The sequence below is a fragment of the Bos javanicus genome, chromosome 3, assembly GCF_032452875.1.
Source record: "Bos javanicus breed banteng chromosome 3, ARS-OSU_banteng_1.0, whole genome shotgun sequence".
In the NCBI taxonomy this organism is placed as follows: Eukaryota; Metazoa; Chordata; class Mammalia; order Artiodactyla; family Bovidae; genus Bos; species Bos javanicus.
The window spans coordinates 117831147-117848010 of record NC_083870.1 but is presented as its reverse complement, the minus strand read 5'-3'; the positions used below and the strand labels follow the sequence as shown (position 1 = coordinate 117848010).

General features: G+C 56.8%; 1 protein-coding gene across 2 annotated transcripts in view; it reads left to right on the top strand.

The window, feature by feature from the left end:
- Positions 1-4090: 4090 nt before the first annotated feature.
- The window catches only part of PER2 (period circadian regulator 2), a 42798-nt gene continuing 30024 nt past the window's right edge, over positions 4091-16864 (top strand). The window contains exons 1-4 of one of the 2 annotated variants that reach the window (XM_061412809.1): positions 4238-4317; positions 13705-13952; positions 14598-14660; positions 15604-15758. In XM_061412809.1, coding sequence (XP_061268793.1) covers positions 13723-13952; positions 14598-14660; positions 15604-15758 — 448 coding nt within the window. In that variant the 5' untranslated portion in view covers positions 4238-4317; positions 13705-13722. Of the gene's footprint in view, positions 4318-13704; positions 13953-14597; positions 14661-15603; positions 15759-16864 lie in introns of both variants that reach the window. The other variant, XM_061412808.1, reaches the window with a different exon arrangement.

Below are 16864 nucleotides of genomic sequence, written 5' to 3'. Positions count from 1 at the left end.
ACCCTGTGCCCTCAGAACTGTGACACTGAGGGTGTCACTTGCAAGGGGACAACGTAGATGCGGAGGCCAGCTCTCCAGGCCAGGCAGCGCTGTGCAGACACGTTCAGTGCTTTTCAGAGTCTCTTCCCTGGCGAGGTGAAGAAAGTCGGAGGCTGCATACCGTTGTCGATGACGCAGTCTACGACTTTCTGGGGAGGACTGTGAACACACACACATACACACACGTGTGTCGTGCACACGCAGCATAAACACACGTGTCCCCAAAAGAAAGGAAAACCTTCCCTGCGTCTGTATTTAGTTTAAAAACCAAAAGCCCTTCTCAGTAGGTGGCCAGCAGAATATAGACACCTCTCCGCTGGCTCCCAGACCATCTTGCAGCCAGAGAGAAGTGCCAGCCCGCTGGTCACTGCCTGGTTCAGGAACCTTCCCAACCACAGGGGCAGGTGGGCCTTGCCTCACTCGTGTCTTCAGACCCTGGACAGAGCTGCCCATGAGCTTGGGTCCCATTTTGGGAGCTGGCTAAGGGTCTCCCGGACAGGAACTGCCTCAGTGCCCAGCATGGAGGAGGCTGGAGAGGGAGGTTCAGGGTCCAAGTTCTCGTCTCCAGGGTTCCTAAACCCAGGAAAGGGCTCTGCGAAGCCAGACAGGCCAACAGGGTCCCCTCCATTTGCCTAGAGAGGACATGAGAGCACCCCCCCAACTCACAGACCTCATCATTCTCTTCCCAGCTCGTGCCTTAGCTCACCGGCCCACAAATCATGGGATCCATGACCAGAGAAGCGGTGGCCAGCGCAGTGCTCGGCACACAGTAGCTGCCCAGTAAACAGCTGGCCGACTGAGTGCAGGAGCGAGTGAGTGAGCCAGCAAGCGTCCTGGCAGGGACACGGAGGCCCGGAGGCCCGGCGCAGAGGGAGCCTCCAGGCAGGGCCCAGGCTGAGTGGGCAGAGGTGCAGGCCGAGCAGCTCGGAGGCAGGGAGAAGGCTGAGACGAGAGGCCAGCTCTTTCCACGGACAGCGTTCCTCAGGCAGCTGGGCCGGGCTGCCAACCCCACACCCAGGTTTCCTTTGTGCTCGCCTGCCTTCCCCACAAGGCCAAGAGTCCTGTGCGAGACGTGACAGCTAATCCAAGCACATTTCCGGGTACGTATAGACTGACCAGGAGAAGATATCTTCTCCCCTCCTCCTCCAACCTGACAGCACTAATGTGTGCACCTGAATGCACACACGCACACACACACATGCTCACCCATCACCTTGGCTCTGGAAGTTACCACCCCGCAGCTGGCAATGGGGTGGCTGCTTCCACCAGACCTATGCCATTCTCCTGGGACTCACGACCCATCTTATTTGAAATTGTCCCCAGACCTCCCTCATCACCCCTCCTACGTTGCAAGCTCCTTATAAGCAGAGGCTCCAACGAGATGCATCTTTGCACACCCCCAGTACTCAGCTGTCACCAAGTATCAGTGGAGGGAATGACCATTTCCAACAACAAGAATGAAGACAGGAGCCATGAGACACTGAACACAGATTCAGTTCCAAAGAGTTGTCAAGGTTCATAGTGTTTGATAATTCCTAAAAAATGGATTTCACTTTTTACCAGATTTATGGGTGGAAACTAAGATCATGGCATCCAGGCCCATCATTTCATGGCAAATAGATGGGGAAACAATGGAAACAGTGACAGACTTTATATTCTTGGGCCCCAAAATCACTGCAGATGGTGACTGACGTGATGAAATTAAAAGACACTTGCTGCTTGGAAGAAAAGCTATAACCAACCTAGACAGCATATTAAAAAAGGAGAGACGTTACTTTGCAGACAAAGGTCAGTCTAGTGAAAGCTAATGGTTTTTCCAGTAGTCATATGTGAGAGTTGGACTGTGAAGAAAGCTGAGTGCCAAAGAATTGATACTTTTGAAATGTGGTGTTGGAGAAGACTCTTGAGAGTCCCTTGGACTGCAAGGAGATCCAACCAGTCCATCCTAAAGGAAATCAGTTTGAATATTCAACTGAAGGACTGATGTTGAAGCTGAAACTCCAATACTTTGGCCACCTGAAGTGAAGAACTGACTCATTTTTGAAAAGACCCTGATGCTGGGAAAGATTGAAGGCAAGAGGAGAAAGGGACAACAGAGGATGAGGTGGTTGGATGGCATCACTGACTCAATGGACATGAGTTTGAGCAAGCTCCAGGAGTTGGTGATGGACAGGGAAGCCTGGTTTGCTGCAGTCCATGGGGTCTCAAAGACTTGGACACGACTGAGTGACTGAACTGATGGGTAGAAATAGAAAAGGCTAAATTTAGATAGGAAATGACATTAGGCTGAAGCCTGGATATGGAGCAAAACCAAAGAGAAGTTGAGCAGGAGGAGAATCTCTGTGTGATGTGAATGAGCCGCCTGTTTTCTCTCACTTCCAGAACAAAGGAGCTTATCCTTGACGTCAATGTAGGTGAAGACACAAAAGGCTCTGGGTGTGTGCAAGGTGCAGCTGGGCCTGGATTTGCTCGGCATTTGTGTAGGTTTATTCAGGAGGGGGCAGGGAGTCGTCAAGGCGTCAATATCAGACAAACGGGAGGGGCCATTCTCAGCAAGGAGTGTGCAGCGCGCAGCTGGCCTGCCAGGACTTATGTGGGAAGGACTGTCCTGATCAGCTTGGCGTTGCCCGGCTTTGCATCTGTGTCCGAGGAAGTTGCACACACACTTTGCCGAGGGCAGGGGAAATCCTCAATGTGCGTTTGGCTTCCGGAACTAGCAGCTTAGTCTGCTTCAGGCCACCAGATCATGACTCTTCCTTCCTTCGCCCAGGAAGAAGAATGTACACGTGGAGGGAGATTCCACAGGCCCCTCTGCCCTTCCAAACCCAACCAACCTTGCTTCCCACGTCGGACCCTGCAATTGTAGAGCCGGGTGCAGCTGAGCTGCCTTGGAGCCTGCCTGTGTTTCAGGTCCCACCAGAAAGCCTTGGCCCTCTACCTTGTCTGAGAGGAAGTTCTACTCTCCTGACACTTAAAATTTTATTTTTTGGCTGTGCCATAAAGCCTGTGGGATCTGAGTCCCTGACCAGGCATAGAACTTGAGCCCCATGCATTGGAAGCCAGGAGTCCTAACCACCGGATCACCAGGTAAGTCACTCTCCTGACACTTTATAGACAGAAGGCTGGGGGCTTCTTCACAAGCCCTAAACAGTGCTTACTAAAGAGCAAATTGCCGCAGCCAAGGTGCTCAGAGTACAGAGCTCTCTCCCAGAGCCTGCTATACCGGGCTCATGTCTTTGTGGCTTCTGCCTTCGGTAAACCCTCCTTTTCCAAACGCCACTCTTCAAGTGCTGCCTCCTCCACGGAACCTCTGCGCATAACTCTTGCCCCGGTTAATTTCTGATCCACACTTCCCAGTTTAGTATTTAATCAAGTTCCCTTTTCAGGAGATGGTCCTTTCTCCCGAATGACGCGATTTGAGGGCAGGGACAACATCATTTATTTCTTTTTTGTACATCCCCTGAGTAACAAGGACCCTATTTGCTGAACCAAAAACTTGCGACGCATAATCTGAAAAGTAAGAAAAGGCCATCTGTCCTGACAGATCTGGGCTAGAATCGACCTCGCTTGCCTGGGTGGGCGTGCACCCGAAGCTCCAGCAGAGCCGCCCAGTCTGCAGCAAGCTATGAATGGATACGGAGTAAATGAATGAAAGGGAGTGAATGAAGAGGTTTGCGGGGGGTGGGGGGATGTCTCTGGCCGTGGCTAGAGGTGACGGTCTCTGGGGGTGGGCTTCAGCGAGGATTCGGCTCCGGGGGAGGGCCTGGCAGGGATGCCCTGAAGCCCCTCCCCGACCCGCGCCCAGCCCGCCCCTCGCCCCGCAGTAGTACGCGCCACTCCGAGCTCCCCGGGCCCGTGGATGCCCTTCGTCTTGAATGGAAGTCGCCGAGGCCGGAAGTGGAAGGGACCACTCCAGAGGACGAGGCGGGGGGGGCCACGGGCCCGCCGCGTCTTCATTGAGTAACCGAATCGGGGAACATGGAGTTCCATGTGCGTCTTATGTAAAGAGAGCGACGGACGCTGCGGCCAATGGACGCACAGCACTCCCAGGCCCCGCCCCCCAAGTATGCAGATGAGGCGGCACCGCCGCCAATGGCGGGCGCTGGGGGCGGGCGCGGAGAGCGGTCACGTTTTCCACTATGTGACAGCGGCGAGTCCGCGCCGGCGGCGGCGGCAGCGAGAGGCCCTGCCGAATACGCGCTGCTTTCGGCCGCAGCGGCGGCGGGGTCGGCGGGCCGCGCGCGGATCGTCCAGCGGACTGGTTAGGACTCGGCTCCGGTGAGTGCGCGCGACGCGGCGGGCGTGGCGGGCCGGCCTGGGCGCAGACCGGCTTCTGGCCGCCTAGCTCTCTGGTTACGTAACCGCCGGCGGGACAGCCCTGGCCCCTGCCTCGGGGGGCGGGTGGTGGCCTGGGGTCTCCGTGGGCCGGCTCCGGGCGACGGCAGAGGATCCTCTAGTCCACAGAGATGCAATCGGAGGGTCTGCTGGGCTATTTCACTCATCCTGAAACCGGCCTGGGGCGGGGGGGGGGGGGGGTCGTTATTCCCATTTGGCAGATCCAGAAACTGAGATCCAGAGAGGTCAGGCCCATGTCTGAGGTCACAGAGCTACTGAGGGGCTGTACAGCGAGCTGTCCTTCTTAGACGATTTTCTTTTAGGAACCCTTCCTCTTTTCCCCTTCTTTCCCCCATCCCCCAAGGAGGGAAGGCTGAGGAAGGCCAAGGCAACCAAGGGTCAGTGCCACAGCCTCTGGGAAGATGGAAGGCCCCTTGGGGAGCTGGCTTCCTGCTCTTGCGGACACAGAGCCAGGTCTCCAGCTCAGGAAAGGCCACTGGTGGCCACTGGTCTAGGAGCCCTAGCTGGACAGCCCATGGGTCCCCTCGAATAGGTGAGCAGAAGGACAAGACGGATGCTGGACCTGAGCACAGATGCTCATCCCCTTTGCCCACCCTGGACTCTGTGTGTTTATTCCCTCTCCTAGGTCGGTAGAAGAAGGGGGAGGGTCCTGTTTTGTGATACAGCCATCACATTATCCTTCTGGGCTGGACTTTGGCTGGCAAGTCCTGGATAGGAACCAGTGTGTGTGGGTGGGGGGTGGGGTGGGGCCTGCTTACCCCTCCAGGAAGGCCAGGGTAAGCGATGACAACTCGGTTGCCAGGGCTTCTGTAACCTACACAGAAGAAACCAGTTGGGAAAGCTGATTCACACTCACAGAAAAACAGAGCCAGAAGGTACCCTGGAAATCATCCAGGGTAACCCCTTAGCTTGGCAGATGAGGAAACTGAGGCCCAACTGTCTGCTGGGCGCAAAGCATGGCAGGGCCAAGCCCAGGCTCAGGGTGCCTGCAGGGTCTTTCCATCATCCTGAGGGTCTTTAGCCGGATCAGGATGAACTTGAGAAGTTCTTCGAAGGCCTGGGATTGGGTGTTGCCGAATCTTGAGTGAACTGGAATTTGGAGGGCAAGGGCCCTCAGGTCCCCCAAACATTAAGAACCCCAGCTCCATGGCAGAAGCCCCTCCACGAATACCTCTCATCACCCACATCCAATACAGCAGGGCCACTGACCTCCTGTCTTGCTGCAAACGGAGTCGCCCAGCCCCTCCCCCAGCCGGGGTTTGTGGTCCTGGGCTGGTGTGGCTAAGGAGGGAAAAGCTCTACCTGAAGGCTTTTCTTCAAAACTGAGTTTTAAATTCAAGGCTAATCACTTTTTGTCACGAAGAAAGTGATTTTTTTTTCCTCACAAAAAGTGATTAGTGGGTCGGGAAGATCCCCTGGAGAAGGAAAAAGCAACCCCCTCCAGTTTTCTTGCCTGGGAAATCCCGCGGACAAAGGAGCCTGAAAGGCTACAGTCCATCAGGTGGCAAAAGAGTCCGCCACGACTCAGCGACTAAACGACAATCACTTTCTGTAAGGCATCTGAGTAAAATGAGGAAAGGGACTCCTGTTTCTTCAGTGGAAGCAACGTGATATGCCAACAGGGATGGTGCCGTGGGTGTTGGCAGTTATCTGTCGCTGTCGTCTCGCTGTGATTCACACTGGCTCAGAACGGACGCAGCCCGGGCTTGCAGCGGGGGCTGGGCGCTGGGGGGAGCGGGGGGCTGTTGCCTGCCCGGCCCTGGGCTGCTGCTTGGTCACCCAGCGCCCGCCACACCCCCGCCTCAAGGGCTCGTCTGTGAGGCTGGGCTCAGGGTAGGTGATCTCTGAGGTCTGTTTCCATCTCTAGCTTTTTTTGTTTTTTTCCGTTCTTATTGGAGTATAGTTGCTTGGCAGTGTGTTCATTTCTGCCCTACAGCAAAGTGGATCAGCTGTTGTTGTGTACTCACTGAGTCGTGTCTGACTCTACATATACATATATCCCCTCTTTCTGAGACCTCCGTCCCCTCTCGGTCACCACAGAACATTTTAGTGGCTTTCCCTCTGCTGTACAGTAGGTTCTCTTTAGTGATCTAGAGACAGCTGTACGTAGCGGTGTATATACGTCAGTCCCTCATCCCTAGCCTTTCGGATTCTGTTCCTCTGCAGACGATTCCCACGGGAGACAGGAGACAGGGAACATGACCCACCTGAGGGCACGTGGTGTTCGTCTGTGAGGCTTAGAAGGGAACAGGGAAAGTTCCTCTCATTTGCACTATTTCTCACCCACACTGAACTTTCAGAAAAATAACTGGTGGGCACGCCTCTGTTTTTAAATGATGATGTAATAACCTCACGGGGCCTCAACAAATCTCAGGCTCTGGCAGGTCCCTGAGTCGCTGGCGGGACCGCTCAGCGTTCTGTCCAGAGAAAGCGAGTCACTGAGAACGACCGCATTCGGCAAAACTGCCTAGAAACGCACCCTGCCGACAGCTCTGCAGACGCTCTGCGCCCTGCGGAAGGCGGGCTGCCTGCCAACCGCGGAGAACCCCGGAGGGGGCCCGGACCCGACCTCTGAGCTCTCCGTAGGCACCTCTGCAACAAGCTGGTTACTGTATTTCCAAGTCTAGAGCGGAGCAGAAGCAGTCAGTGAACAGGCGAGCAGTGCAGGTCACGGACAGGGCCAAGGCCACTGTGTTATCAGAGGCGGGCAGTTCCGAAGATGGAGGGGGCTCCGGGCTGAGTGCTGGGTCTCCCCAGCCCCTGAAGGCCTTGAGAGTCCTCGCCCCCTTCCTGAGAAGAATCGGAACAGCTGGGCTGGTCCCGGGCACCCAGACACTGAAGCCAGCCTTAAGCAAAAAAAGCAAAAGAGGCTTTTGCGTTGTTGTTTTAAATCTTGTGCTTCTTCAAGGTGGTGCAGCTAAGAATGCCTGAGGGGTCTTAGGGAGGAGAACACGCCTCTCCCCAGCCACCTTCTCTTCCATATTTGGATGGCTGCAGTCACATTTTCCTCGGTTACCAGCGGTTTCCATGGAGAGTGCCAGTGTTTATTCAGCAGGACAAACATTTTCTCCAGATTACAGCAGCCTGGCCTCAGGGAATTGGCTCCTGCCAGGAAGTAGCAACCGGGTTATAATATTTGGGACTGTAAAATACGAGGGCTTTCAGAAACAAAGTACAGGCTGTGAGGTCCCTGTTACGTAAAGTTCAGAAACGGGGAGTGAACCAGGCTGTGAGAACTCAGGCTCGTGGGGACCTGGGGTGGAAGTAGGGAGCAGGGGTGGGGATGGGGACCACCAGGGGCCCCTAGGGGCCAGCAGCATCTGCCTCTGGGGCTGGGGGCTCAATTTGTGGACACACAGCAAGGTGTCACCATCGGCAGGTGTCTCATCTTCCATTTCAGCTGGTCTTCGGTAATTGAGCCTGCCCTGATTTCTGGTCTCTGCTTTCCACAGAGAAGGGCACGTCCCCCTCAGACCAGGGGTGCTGCGCGCAGGAAGCGTTTACCGTCCTGGCAGCACTGGGGCTCAGGCTATGTTTTCGTTCCCCGTTTCTTTCTACTGTTTATTGTGGAAGCTGTGAGTGTGTGTGCAAGCAGAGAGGATGGGGAACGAAGGCCCCATCCAGCGTCGGCAGGTTTCTGCTCTCTTCCACCTCCCTGCCAGCTTCCTCCCAGTCCCGAGTGCCGCAAAGCCAGCCCAGACGATGATCTCACCGTGGACGGCACTTTCTAAGTGTTCCTCTGTCCTGGCCAAGCAGCCCCGGCTACTGAAGACGTGGCCAGGGGCCCGGGTCAAGGGCGTGAGCGCAGCAACTTTCCTTCCGTCTGGCTGTTCCCCAGAGCAGCTCCCACGTGTGGACGTCTCAGAAGTGGCCGTGGCAGGTCTCTGGCAGTAGGCGCCCGCCTGCCTTCCCCTTAGCCCCTCTGCAGCCAGGCGGTCCCTTTCTTCCCCGGGCCCCTGGACTCATGAGGAATGCGCCGCCCCCCCCCCCCCCCGCCCGCCCTGGTGGAAACACAGGCTTCCCGGGGCTTCCACGGAGCCCTGGCACGCTGGCGAGGGCGGGCGCTCAGTGGACGATTGTGGAAGGCAGGAGGCAAAGTCTGCTTTGACAGGCACGTTGGTTTTGCCAACTTGGCAAAATGAGGTCAGTCAGTTAGAGCTGTCGGTGCTGAGCGACGCTTTTTCTGGAATAATGAGGCTCAGACGGTTGGTCTGTTGTCTCCCGTTTCTGCCATGCTTGCCCTACACTCTCAGGGCCTGGGACCCGTGAAAACCAGGGCTTCTCCGAGGATCTGGGTGACAAGCCCCGGGCGTGTGGAAGCACCGTGTGCAGGCCTCCTCCACGGGGCAGCCAGAGACAGCACTCTTGACAACGAGCTATCTCCTTTTTAAAAAAAAAAAAAATTGTTTTCCTCTTACCCTGTCTCTTTTCCTCTAGTGATTGGCTGTGCTATGCTGTGCTTAGTCGCTCAGTTGTGTCCGACTCTTCGCAACCCCACGGACTGTAGCCCGCCAGGCTCCTCTGTCCATGGGATTCTCTGGGGAAGAATACTGGAGTGTGTTTCCTTGCCCTCCTCCAGGGGATCTTCCCAACCCAGGGATCAAACCCCAGTCTCCTGCATTTCAGGCGGACTCTTTACCGTCTGAGCCACCAGAGAAGCCCCTAGGGACCGTAAAAGCCAGCCCTTGCTGGAGGCTCGCTGCATTCCATACACTGAACCACTGTCCTTCAAGCCTCTAAGCAGCCAGTGGGTGGTGGGTGCTGCTGTGGCCCACCTTACAGACAGGGAGCAGGGCCGCAGGATGTGCAGGAACTTGCCCAGGACCGAGGTCAGGAAGTGGAGGAACCTGCCAGAGGTCCCACTGTCCAGGGTCTGCTCACTTAGCCCTCCACTGCCGCCCCCTCCCCTTCAGAATTGACTCAGCAGAAAGGCCCCGCCCCGCTGCTTATCTGGGGAGGGCTGTAGGGGAGACAGGTAGTGTTCAGGGAACCCTGGGAAGCAAGCAAAGCACGGAGAAGCCCCTAACAGGTGTCCCAGCTCCCACCTTGCTCTGCCCTGTAACCCTGCTGGCACGTGAGTCAGACCTTGTTGCACAGGCCCCTACAGCACTTTCCATCTCACGCAGAAAGCAGCCATGGCCTGGCTCTGACCGCACATCAGCCACCTGCCTTCCACCTGGCCCTCTGCCCCAGACGCATCCATCCTCCTCAGACCCACCAGCCTCAGGACCTTTGCACTTGCCACCCCCCCTGGCCCATCCTCTCAGTCTCTTCAGTCTGTCTTGGTTTGGGTTCTCTTAAAAGAGCGTGCAGGCTAAGGCTTAAATGCTGGTCCTGTACTGGGAGGTGTAATCCCAGGGCAGGTGAGGTGAGGGAGTGGGGAGTGCAGAAGAGACGACTGTGACACAGAGACACACACACACGTGCATGCGCGCGCGCACACACACACACACACACACAAACACACACACACACACACACACACGATGACACCCTGCTTCACAGACACCCAGCTGGCCACTCAGCCCCTTGGGGTCTCATTGAAAAAACTATCCAAAAAAAGATGAAGGAAGGCTGCAGAGAAAAGGACAGTCTGTTCTAGGGAGGGATGGAGAGGCAGCACCGCCCTGGGGGGCCGTGGTCCCAGCTCACCCAGGGGGCCCACGCCCCCTTGGATCCAGCTGCCTCACCCAGCCCTTTGGCTACAGCAGTGGAGGAAGCCGGGGCCCACCCCGTGGTGACCTTGGCGCTTCATCCAAGGTCACACGTGTCCGGCAGAGACTTCTCGTGTGTGGGCCCCGCAGTGACCAGGCAGGAGCGAGGCCTGCAGGCTTGGGGAGTGCGGCCGCGGGGCTCTGAGTGAGCACGACCGGGGGGCACAAGTGCAAGGTCACGCGTCACCTGTCTGTGGGCCTTCCCTGGCCCCCCTTCCTGATTCGCACCCAGCTGCTCCCACCCCTGGAGCCCTGCTCTGCTTCTGTCTCAGCTTCCCTCATCTGCCCTGCACGCCGTTCCCTCACTGACGGTCTCTTTTCCGCACTAGAAGGTGAGCTCCACGAGGGCAAGAAGGCGGTCCCGTTCTCTGCGCTCACGGGCCCCAGCACTGTAGGCAGAGACGGCTGAGATCAGCCCTGCAGAGCACCAGCTGTCCTCCTTACGGCGGCTCCTGTTGTTCTGTGGCCATCCGTTTGTGCCCTGGGGTCTTCCCACAGCAGTGCGCCTGGCTTCCGTCTTTTTACTGAGTGCACAGTCTCCCCTCAGCGTAAACGTCCCGGGGCTTGTGCCCTCACACCGTGCGCCAGGCCCTGGGCTGCAGCTGGGAGGGACTCGAAGCTCCCACGACCCGGCCATCTCGGTGACCCCGGGGGAAAGGCCAGACAGGGGACGCCCAGCCCACGGGGCCGGGAGAAGGCGGAGCTGCTGGTGCGGGCCACCGGGCCAGCTGCCGGCTGGATGCTGCAGCAGACGCCAGGCCCCGAGGTCGGAGCCCAGCCTGGGCCCGGGGGGCGGCTGCAGGGAGGTCCCGGGCCCCGCGGCGCTGGCGACCCCCGTGCAGAGCAGAGCCGTGCTCTGCGCCCCGGGCAGAGAGGAGCTCAGCTGGCCCGCATGGACTGCAGTAGGGCCAGCTGAGGCTGGGCCCAGCCAGGTGGGCCGGGTGGACACGATGCCAGTAGCTTCCTTGCTGGTGGTCCTTTCCGGGTCTTTCTTCCTACATGCCCCACACTCACACGTCTCTGTGTGGACGGAGCAGCTTCCCAGGGGTGAGGAGGGGCCAGGCTGTAAGCGTGGCTGGAGGTGCCCAGAGCCCCCGCTCCAGGAAGACTGTTGGTCAGCCCAGGGTGCTGCCGGTCCGCTCCCCTTTGGAAGCCTCATCCTTTCTTTGCGTGGTTCCTCGTGTCTTAACGAGGTGGGGCATCTTCCAACACAGGAGCCCTCCTGTTGGCCAGCCCAGGATGCTGCCGGTCCGCTCCCCTTTGGAAACCTCATCCTTTCTTTGCATGGTTCCTCGTGTCTTAACGAGGTGGAGCATCTTCCCAGGTCAATAGCTCTTACCTGGTGCATCTCTGTGTGGAAACAGCTGTTCTTAGTCTTCCGTCTCTCTCTTCCCAGACGTTAGCACCTTTCATTCTCTATCACGTTAGCTAGAACTTCCCTGAATGTTGAAGACCAAGTGGTAGATGTGCTTGTTTGTTCCTGACTTTCGCAGCAGAGAGCTGGCGTTTGAGGTTCTCGTGATTCAGGACCAGTAAACAGCTGGTCTAACACCACAGTGAGATGCTCTAACAGCCTTCCTCTGTGGCCCTGGCTGTCTCCTTTCGGCATGTAGACTTTCTCTTCTGAAGATCTGATATCACAGCAGAGATGTCCAAGAGTAGCGTGACTTAGCATCCTTCACAGGGAAACTGTTTGCTTTTTCCACGGGTAGAATTTTCATTTTCCTTGAAAACATCATTTCATCAGGACACAGCCGGGCTTCGACCCTTCTCACGTGATGTTGCCGGGAGCTCAGGGAGTCAGGCACCTACAGATCTGTCTTCAGGATGGTTTCCTTCTGTGTGTGTCTCTCTCTGTAGTTTCTGTCGCATTGTTATGGTGTCTTTTGCAGAAACAGCTGTTATCTGGAGGTAAAAAAATGTGGCTTTAATATCAGCCCTTTCCCTGGGCATGTTTAAGACGTTTCTCACTCTCATCCTTTCCACTGCTGAGTCTAAACTGTATCTGTATAATTCTCTGTTCTAATGTGACCCTTCCACCTCAGTTTGCAGCTTTAGCTCATCTGTCGTTACGTGTTTCATTGAATCTATCATTTCTTGATTTTGTTTGTGGTATAGAACCGGTGCTGTCCTAAACTTGCTTGTTTCCTTGTGCCCTGCAGGTTGTATTTCTCTTGTCTTCATTGCACTTCTTTTCTAAAGCCGCAGTTGGCTCCTTTCTGCTGATTGGTTCGGGAACCACACAGGGTCTGATCAGACCTGCTGTTTTCGTTTTGCAAAGAGTGCTGTGGTTGGGTTCTGCACGGGCCCCATCCTTGGAGAGGAGGGGGCCCTGAATCCAGCGCTGCCTCTTGCTGTGTGTGTGGCCTGGGCAAGTCACCACCTGTTTCCCCTGGAATGGGATCCTGGTGTGCTGTGGACAGCGACCACGGGGGTTACCCAAGCCAGCGTGTGCCACGCCCCCCACCCTGTCTGCAGAGCCACATCCGCCAGAGTCCTCCCCCTGCGGCCTCTGGTCCAGGCCCCCGAGCACGGGAAAGCTACGGGGGCACATTCTGCCTTCTGGGTGAGGGGGTCCACTGCCTGGGCCCTCCAGCTCTCCTGCCACTGCTCGGGGCCAAGGCTGGCCTCTGGGAACCGCGTCTGTGTATCCCCCCGCCTTCTGGCTTCCTGACCTCCAAGGCCAGGAGGAGAGTGGAGCGGGGTTTATGCCCCCACCGCCAGGCCGCAGGTTGCCTGGTCCCACTGCTTTGGGGGCCCCTCCTGCCCCTCCAGGCCCAGGGGAGAGAAGCAGGCCCAGCCCCCGCCACACACACACATCTGGTCGCCCCAGAGCTGCACATTGTTTGCAGTTTTCTCAACCCTGACCACATCCGCTCGTGCGGGGCCTCCATCCAGCTCTCTCCGGGTCCGCAGGAGGGTCTGCATCCTGCCGGGACCCTGGGGAGGCAGCCTCCAGGGTCCTGCTTTTGCCCCGTGACCTCTTGGTCTCCCGTCCCTAGGCTTCCCGTGCAGCCCTCCTGCCCTGGGTCCTCACTGTCTTTACTCACCCCAGCCTACAACCGGTCAGTCTCTCTCTCTAGCCCCCCTCCACCCACCTACCCCCCCAAAGCCCCAAAGTGAAACTTTCTGTCCAAATAAACGAAGTTCCCAGAGTCTGCTGCTTCTGACCTGTCTGTGGCTCTGCATGGACCCCACAAAGTGTGGGCCCCACGCTGGCTTCATATGGACCCCCCCACCCCCCGCTGCCATGAGGGCTCCCACTGCCCTGCCCTCTCCATGCAGTAACCCCCCTGCCTCAGCTTCATTTCCCCCTGAAGCCTCCCCACCCGCAGCCTGCTCTGGGTCTCCCATAACTTGTGATGGCTGAGCTATCTGAACCCTGCTACACCCCCAACCCTGGGAGGGCCATCAGCAAAGGGGTGTCCGGGGCTGTGGCTGCCCTCCCAGTTCAGGGTAGCTGGGGGCCCAGGGCACAGGAGCCACACCGCTGACCCCGCATCCCCCAGCGAACCTGGAGGAGGGCTCCGACAGGGCGTCCCTCCTGACAGGCCGCCTGCCCCCGCACGCCTGACCACAGTCTCTGCTCTGCCAGCTCTGCCCCGGAGCCAGCATGGATGGCTGCGCCGACCACACACCCAGCCCCAGCGACCCATCCAAGGAGCCCGCAGAGCCCTGGGCCAGCCAAGCTGCCCTCCAGGAGGACGTGGACATGAGCGGTGGCTCAAGCGGGAACGAGACCAGTGAGAACGGCTCGACGGGGCGGGACTCGCAGGGCAGCGACTGTGGCGACAGCGGCCGGGAGCTGGGGCTGCTGGTGGGGCCACCGGGCTCTCTCCAGGGGTGGGTGCGGCCGAGGCCCCTGAGGCGAGGCCCGGCTTTTGTTTTCTCGGTGTCTCGTTCCGTGGTAGCGTGAGTGCTTTTGCAGTCTTTAAGTCGTGATGACCAAGTGTCTCGAGAGTTTTGAAAATCTTATTAACTCAGTTCAGTTCAGTGCAGTTCAATTGCTCAGTCGTGTCCAACACTTTGCGACCCCATGGACGGCAGCACGCCAGGTCTCCCTGTCCATCACCAACTCCTGGAGCCTGCTCAAACTCACATCCATTGAGTCAGTGATGCCATCCAGCTATCTCATCCTCTGTCTTATTAACTTATTAACAACTAAACTCTCCTGAGGTCTGTCCTTCCTTATAATGGTGATATGGGTGTAGGATTGTGATAGATGCATGATGAGATGACAAGATCTCGGGAGGCAGAAGAGTCAGGTAACCCTGAACGATGCTGAGTAGTTTACAGAGCATGAACTTGCTACTCTAGGCTAGGGTTTGTATTGCCCAGAACTTCCTTATCTGGTATCCAGAGGTTTTCCGTTCGCTTTCTCTTAACCTCATGTTTTTCCTGATTGACTTGCCTGTCATTCCTGGGTGGATGGGGAGGACAGGGATGGACATGCTCTTCTGAGTTTTGGATTTATTTTTGTTCTTTTAGTCCAGAAACCTTTGGCCTGATGATGGCGAAGTCTGAGCACCACCTGTCCACCAGCGGCTGCAGGTAAGGCCAGTTACCACGGCCTCCATTCAGGGCCTTTGGAGAGAGAGAAAGGTTTGTCATGAGACGAGGTTGTGGGGGTGATGTGACTGTTTTCAAGCTTCTGTTGGAGCCTGTCAGTCTGAGCAGCTGTGCCTTCTGTGAGTCCGGCCTCATCCTTTCAGACAACTGGCCCCTCAGGCTGCTCCAAGCCCCTGACGGTGCCGCAGGCCTGCAGCCCCTCCGGCTCTGACTTGGCAGGCCTTGTCTGCATCTCAGACACGTACCTGGAATGTTCCTGACCTGTTTATTTAGGTGTTTGTGACAAACATGTCCTTAATTCCATATTGACAGATGCTTTCCCATCACCACTGGGGCAAAATTCAGACCTCAGTCTCGGGCCTGGGGGCGCTATGCCATCACCCCTGAGGCCCAATCCCATCACTCTCTGGATCCTCTGTCTAAACAGCCTGTCTCCCTCTGCAAGTGCCCACGTCCCTGTATCCTTAGATTTGAAGATCCTCCATATACACTTGGTCTCCTCACCTCTCCTGTCTGCTCATTGCTCACATCTTTGTCCAGGACGCCACCATGCTGTCCCCTGGGGTCTCCATCACTCACTCCTTCTCTGTCTGAGACCGGAAGGAAGACAGAGCTCAGCAGTGGGGCGGGTTGGTCAGGTGGTGGGTAGGGCCTTGCTGGTAGAGAAGAGCCAGCAGGAAGGACGCTGTCCAGCATTCACCTGGTTAGAGAACTGCGTCTCCCGGCACGGTTCCTCTTCCTACGAGGGACGCAAGGCACGTCTGCAGGCAGCTTTGGTTTCATAGCTGGTGGGGGCACCCCTGCATCCTGCGTGCCCACCAAGAACACGCAGACTGCAGCGTCCTCGCACCCCAGTGGGGAAGTTGGGCCAGAGGCACAGTGAAGGCGGCACCTAGGGTGATCACGTCCTTCTTCAACTCCGCAGCAGCGAGCAGTCCACCAAAGCCGATGCCCACAAAGAGCTCATCAAAACGCTGAAGGAGCTGAAGGTCCACCTCCCCGCGGACAGGAAGGCCAAGGGGAAGGCCAGCACCTTGGCGACCCTCAAGTACGCCCTGAGGAGCGTGAAGCAGGTGAAAGGTAGGTGTTTGTTCCAACCTGTAGCAGTAAGTCTCAGATCTCCCCAGATCAGAGCTTAGACTGGGTTGATTTTCTGAAACTCAGTCCTGAAATAGCAGAAGGAAATCATAGAAGTCTGATGAAATTGCAGCTGGTTGAAAACCTGAGTTCATCTTAAGTTTTCTATTGTATGTGACTTTTAGAGGAAAGGGAAAAAAAAGCAGGTAGAAAACCAGCCAATAAGAGAAACATGCTTATTAATACAAGATGGAGCTTTTGTATCCTGGGCTGGGGTCCCGTCACATTCCGGAGTGTCCAGCGCCTTCCTGGCCAGAGAGGAGTGTCCAGTGCCTCTGGCCAGAGAGTGCTGATGTGCATGTGGGCTGGGGCCGTGAGCAGCCCCCACACCCAACCCAGCCTGAGGCTGAGGGCTTGCCTTTAAAAAATCATGTGAGGGGACACGAGGAGGGTGTCGCCCCAATTTTCTTTGTTTTGCCTCATTTTTCTAAACGTGTGAGTTTCTACTGTGGTAGTCTTTCCACCAGGAAGGCGGGCAGGTAGGCCCAGTGCCCTTTTCCATCCCAGGCAGTAACGGCCTGCGTGATCCATATGCCACTTCCCTCTGTGGGTCTGTTTGGATTTTATCATTAGATGGAAGAACACAGAAGAGCTTTCAGAACCATCAGCAGAATCGAAGGGTTTCCCTGGCGGCTCAGCGGTAAACAATCCGCTTGCATTGCAGGAGATGCGGGGTGGATCCCTGGGTCGGGAAGATCCAGGAGGAGGAAGATCCTCCTGGAGGAGGGCATGGCAACCCACTCCAGTATTCTTGCCTGGAGAATCCCATGGACAGAGGAGCCTGGTGGGCTACAGTCCTTAGGGTCGCAAAGAGTCTGGACATGACTAAAGCGTCTGAGCATGCACACAGCAAAATCAGCTGAGGCCTTTACCTGAGACAGCACGTGCTGGACTCTTCACAGACGTGGTGCGGGAATCCACGAACAAACACTGCAGGCTCCAGAAGGCTCAGATGCCTTGTGTTTCAGTAAATTCCACATCCCATGAATAACTCCCAGTAGAGCTTAGTCTTCCTTCAGCAGCTCTGTGACCTGGCCTTCCACCGAGCC